Raw genomic sequence first — 6,032 nt, 5'->3', positions numbered from 1 at the left:
GAAATTATTATTACATTTTCCACTTGAATATATGTCGTAATTTTGTAAAACATAAATAAGGATTAGCGACCGTTTTATATTGAATATATTCAAAAGATTATAAAAAAAATAAAATTTTTTTTTTTTTTTACGCCCAGGTTGCAGCAACATTTACAGGAAAGCTTATTCCATTTAATAGTTGCATAAAAAAATAAATATAATTTTTTTTTTCAAACGTGAATATACTTAAAAATTGAAAGGCATACTTCAATTATAATAAGTATTGAAAACCAAAAATACTGAGCTTTTTTTGTACGAAATTAAAAAATTTTACGACAATTTAAAAAAATTAATTAACAAAATATTAATTAGAAAAATTAATTACTTACCATCATTCGATTCTTTGCATTCATTGAGAACAAACTTTTTAGCAACCATAGCGAAGCACTTCAAATGCTACTACGGACGATAAATTCGAACTGAGAGCAGGTGTTACTGTGTTTACGTGACAACTGTTGGTTAAACAGTGAGGCTATGACGAGGTGGTCAATCTCCCTCTAACATTCATCTCTTTGTTTTATTTTCCTTCTAACCTTACAAAGGATTGAGCAAAAACTTTCTAACACTCCAGGAAAGTACATCATATTCGTAATTTGTCGACAAAACCGAATCTAGCGTATTATTTTTCATGATTCGGAATTCCGGCAAAGGCTGTAATGAACTCGCAGCAATGACGGGCGCGAAAATTAATAACATTTTATTGAAGTTATTTGGTCATTAATGAGTCTTTCAGTTAGTTCAAGAGATGATAAAAGATTTGGTAACATATTCTTAAGAGGGTAAGCCCCAAAAAATCAGACGAGGTCACGTATATTTTTTTTAGGAATACATAATCTCAGTAAAACCTATATCATATTAAAGGTTGGACATTGATTTATTTATCTGCATAATGGTCTCTTCGAGTGATGCATTTGAGAAGGCGCTACAACAGGTTTTGTATACCGATGCAATACTAGTTCCCCGCCATTTACTTAAGGAAGCATTGCACCTTATTTTCACCTCTTCGTCAAAGCTTAACTACCTTCCGGCCTAATGTTCTCATAAGGTGCCAAGTACCGACTATAGAGAGTGAAGCAGGTATAAAGTCTGCGAAGATAGAAACAAATAGCTCAAACAAATAGGTAAAGTCATGGCAACTATTGTGATCAAAAGGGGATGTCAATGGTCGACTTGATGCCTGCTGGGGCCACAATAAACGTGACACATTATCACATGCCTTCTCTATAGTCTGGATTTGGCGCCCAATGAGAACATACAGTACAAGGGTCCGGGTTGGGATTATCCTGGAATGATCTTAACTTTTTAAATATATCCAAAATCTTACATTGGATATTAGTCATACATAGATCTCGTAATTATAATTGAATAAAACTAGGGGAAATGAAGTGGAAACGTGTAAATATAAATAAGTTATAAATTTTTAAAGAGTGACTTAAAAAGAAAGATTTATGGACTAAATAGGGTTCGGTAGGTTAAAATTAAAATAAAATTGGATCTAATGGTTTAATTTATATTAAAATTAATATCTTTATGGAATGACCCACATCTTCACACATTGTAAGACTTGTACATAACAGATTTAGTCACAATGTTTCTCTTTATATTTATGTATATTTTCTATTTTTTTTTTTTGTAGGTCTTGAGGATCAGTTAATGATGGAACTTTGCTTTAGCAAAGTTTCGCAAATTTATAGTTTCCATAGTTATACCCTACAATGAGAAAAACAAGGCAATGCTTTCTTCCAAAAAAATAAAAAATGTTTTTCTGATTGTATGGCATGACTATGCAAACAATAAAGTTGCGAAACATCGCCAAAACAAACTTGTATCGTTGACTGGTTCTCAAGACCCACCAAAAAAAAATATATATGTATATACCTACAACTGTCAAGAGAAAAGCTATCGATATATATACATAACCGTTCTCAGGACGACTTACGTTGTGTTAAATTGGTTAATTCTAGTTGCTTTCCTGTTCCTTTACGCATAATAATTAATGGGTAATTATAATAAACCATTAATTAAACTATTATTTTCTTCAGAATTTTCAATTTTTATAACTATAAGGATACGGTTAAAGAATATAGTTTTATTCTTGTTACATAAAAAAAGAGTGGGGTATTTTTTAGATTTCTTTTTAGTTATATGCTATTATAAGAGTTACTTTTCTAAAGAATTATATACATTAAAAACAAGTTTATAAATACATTGTATCATATTGGATAACTTGAACATTTAAAAAAAAGTAGCGTATTGAAACAGCTTGATAGGAAAATGTTTTATCCACTCAGCGAACGTAATGCAAACATAAACAGAAAGCAAACTAGTGGCTTCAGACATTTCCTTTAACGTCAGTTTATAATTGATGCGTGCAGAAGGATCAACTATTTTTTATTTTCTCCACCACTGAGAAAACGAAAGGTATGTAGTTACAATATTTTTTATGTATATTTGAAATATGCAATAAGAGGAAGTACGGATATACGCATTATAAGCCCTGAGTCCAAATAATTACCAACAACGAATCTCAAAAATATATCTAAAGTAGGCTTATACACGGGATGTTGCAGCAACTTTTTCGACGAAGTACCCTTTTATGTAGCCAACTTTGTACTTTTTTAACTCAAAAAAGGCTCCAAGGATTTTGATTAAGGATTTCATTATACAATCCAGCTAGACCTTATCCTCATTGAAATAGTGCAACAGCGATGAATTGCCAAATTTCTAAAAAAGCTTCCTCTGAAATTTCTTAAATTTTGCCTATTTTAAATAATTAACTATCTTTCGTTATTAGCGGTAATAAACACTGGATACATATTTTTTTTCGTGTTTCCAAGGTTGTTATGACAATAGTTTTAGAATTTACCTTCACTTAAGTATATCAAATACATAGACAGGTGAAGTATTGCCATTCTGACAATGCTGTTCTGAAACGTACAAGAATTATTTTCAACTCAAATAAAATTGGTAAGTAAATGTAATGTGGTGCGCGCGCCAAATTTAATTAACTGAGGTATTTAAAGTTTTTAATTCCGACTTTTAAATGAAACTAAAATTCCGTTTGGCAGTAATTGTAATAATTCCACAACAATTAAATTAAAAAGAAACAATCAATGCAAAATTTAAATAACCCAGAGTCTTTCACTTTAAATAACCCAGGTAGTGGAGGGGAGGTGGGTAATGAAGGTTTAACGTAAGATCTATACAAATATTTAATAATATCAGAACCACAAGTCGAAACTGCATTACATTTCCATATTTAAATTGAAATAACTGTTAAATAATACTTTAATTTTAATATTTATAGTTTAATTAATATTGTTGTAGAAGAAAATAAGATATTAATTTTTTTTACTGTTTTATATTTTGCAAAAACAATAATTTTTTATAATTTATAACACTTTAAATCTATATCTAATAAATTATAATTTTTGGTATTTAAATTATTTCTCTTTATGAAGAGACTGATCTTAATTAAATAATAAATAAATATTATCAATAATTTAAACTTGAAAATGTATTTGTCATGATATAATTTCATAAAAACTATTTAAGTTTCAATTCTTTAAATAACATTGATTAAATAAATAATTTTTTTTTCCATTAGAAATCAATTATTTATTTTGTTAAATCCATAAATGTCATAGTTTTTGTTATTAACTTTACTTTTATCTTTTATTAAGAATTATTATTTTAATCTATTTATTTTATTTTTTTTAATTTATAACGTTGTATATAGTAAGGGGTGAGATCCCCTCCAATTGTTAAAAAAAAAATTATCTTATATTAACCATGTAAGGCCCACCAGGCCAATCTGGTATTAAATAAATAAATACAAATATAAATTTTTAAGGATGAACGAATAAATATTAAAATTTTTTTACATCTGAAAAATTTAGGTTTTCTGTTTATTGATTATTGTAATAAATCTCTCAATATTGTTTTTTATTATTGTACACATTAAATGAAATAAAACGTATCATATTTATTTGCTAATACATCGAAGGTTATTACAGACAAATCATAAAAACAAATTGATGGCTCTCAAGTACAAACCTTTAATTTTCAAAAGTTATGAAAGAATATACAATCCCATTTCGGCAGACATAATATTTCGGAACAAATTTTTACACAAAAATGCATGTGTGTGCATCCAAGTATAGTTTTTAAAATTAAAAATATAATCTCAATTGCATAATTAGTCGGTGACAAAAAGTCGTATAAAAATAATAAATTATTTAAATTGCAGACCTCTGTACGATAAACTTTGTTTAATTAATTTGGTATCTAACACATTTCTCACTATGAAGAGACTGATTTTAATTAAATGTTAAATGATTAAACATTATCAATGTATCATCAACTATACCTTGAAAATGTATTTGTTATGATATAATTTCATAAAAGCTAATTAAGATTGAATTATTTAAATAACAGTGAATAAATAAATATAAATTAGTTTGTATTAAATTATATTATATTTTAGTCTAGTATACTTTCAATTACCGAAATGATTATTCCATGGTTATTATTACTTATGTTATAAATGAATCGTTACATAGTAAGGGAGAGAAAGTTTCAATTTAAGTTGTGTGACGCACGTACTGCACAAGATCTCTTGATTTCAAGTTTTTTAAATTTATAAGTTGTGTATTTTTTCCACCAAATAATTACTATACCCTTAAGTTTATTAAAAAATAAATATAGGAGTAATAAAGGAATAAACAGAATTTAACTTTTAAATACTAAATGTAAATTCATTTGAAATATATATATATATGGACAGAAATTCGTGCAGTTTTTTTTTAAATGTTCTATTTCGCCGTGGGAAGATTTAAAGATGATGAAATCCCCGGATTCTCCAGTAGAAAAAAAAAAGTTATGGACAAAATCAAGCATTGCAACATGATTATGAACATAATTGTAAAGAGCAAATCATATTTGTTTTCAGCTTCGTCTCAAAGTACCAAATACAATTTTTCAAAGAAATTAAAAATTAGAAATTTTTGGCCTCGATTTATTTGGAGCATTTATTTCTTCGGCGACTATTTTTCATATAATCATTCATAACTCATCTTCGTTTTATCCGATTCCTAAGTTAATTGAAACGTTGGGAAGCTGAATGTCTGATCTTTCAGACTACGTCGAACAAAATATATTGAATATAAAATATGAAAGGAATATGGTCCGGGTGCGGTCAAGAAAAACTCAAATAGTAGAAATATACTAATTTAATGAGCCTCAAGAAAAACTCAAATAGTAGAAATATACTAATTTAATGAGCCTCAAGAAAAACTCAAATAGTAGAAATATACTAATTTAATGAGCCTCAAGAAAAACTCAAATAGTAGAAATATACTAATTTAATGAGCCGGATTTCTTGACCGCACCCGGACCATATTCCTTTCATCTTCACACACGGTCAATCAATAATCTTCCAGAATATAAAATATATTTGATGCTAATATAAAAGCAAAATATGATTTTCAATTAGGGGAAAAAAAATCAGACAAATTATTTTTTATCTCCGGTTCTAATTTGTTTAAATAGACCCGATTTGTCCCTTTGGTGCTTGTTTAAAGAACCCTAAACCACTGCCAAGTTTGTTGTAGATAGGTTCACCGGTTTTGAGGTTATTTACATTTTTTAGATTTTTAAAAAGAAATAAGTAAGGCGAAAATTTCGGACTAAAAAAATTTTTTTTTCCCAATATTTTTGAAAATTCGTATTTAAAGGTTTCTTGAGGTGCTGAAAACGAATATCACCTTTGTTTTACTCCTAAAAAAATTTAGTCCACACTTTCTTAGGTAAGTCGGTTTTACATTATTATTATATTATACATTTTTCAAGGAGAATAATTACCTTCCTGAAGGTTATCTTTCATTATGATAACAACATAGTTTTATTAAATAAAACCACAAAATTGTATCCAATACTGTCTCAACACTTTATTTCTTATTAGTCCAACGTTTCGGCTATTCCAGCCATCTTCA

At 27.9% G+C, this 6,032-nt stretch overlaps 1 protein-coding gene and 1 long non-coding RNA gene across 8 annotated transcripts in view; one reads left to right on the top strand and one right to left on the bottom strand.

Moving 5' to 3' along the window:
• The window catches only part of LOC106679083 (major facilitator superfamily domain-containing protein 12), a 214,742-nt gene that overhangs the window by 23,636 nt on the left and 185,074 nt on the right, over window positions 1-6,032 (bottom strand). Inside the window, exon 1 of one of the 6 annotated variants that reach the window (XM_067044599.1) lies at window positions 369-669. The exons of the other annotated variants lie outside the window; for them this stretch is intronic. Within the exon in view, the coding sequence (XP_066900700.1) occupies window positions 369-417 (49 nt within the window). The 5' untranslated portion in view covers window positions 418-669. Of the gene's footprint in view, window positions 1-368; window positions 670-6,032 lie in introns of those variants that run through there. 6 annotated transcript variants of the gene reach the window in all.
• LOC136795095 (uncharacterized) overlaps window positions 2,408-6,032 on the top strand; it is a 219,299-nt gene continuing 215,674 nt past the window's right edge. For both annotated transcript variants that reach the window (XR_010842641.1, XR_010842640.1), the window contains exon 1: window positions 2,408-2,460. This is a non-coding gene — a long non-coding RNA (uncharacterized lncRNA). The remainder of the gene's footprint in view (window positions 2,461-6,032) is intronic.

Source organism: Halyomorpha halys, unplaced genomic scaffold (assembly GCF_000696795.3).
Source record: "Halyomorpha halys isolate HHAL.00 unplaced genomic scaffold, Hhal_1.1 Scaffold176.1, whole genome shotgun sequence".
Lineage (NCBI taxonomy): Eukaryota > Metazoa > Arthropoda > Insecta > Hemiptera > Pentatomidae > Halyomorpha > Halyomorpha halys.
This window is presented reverse-complemented; position numbering and strand designations above follow the sequence as displayed.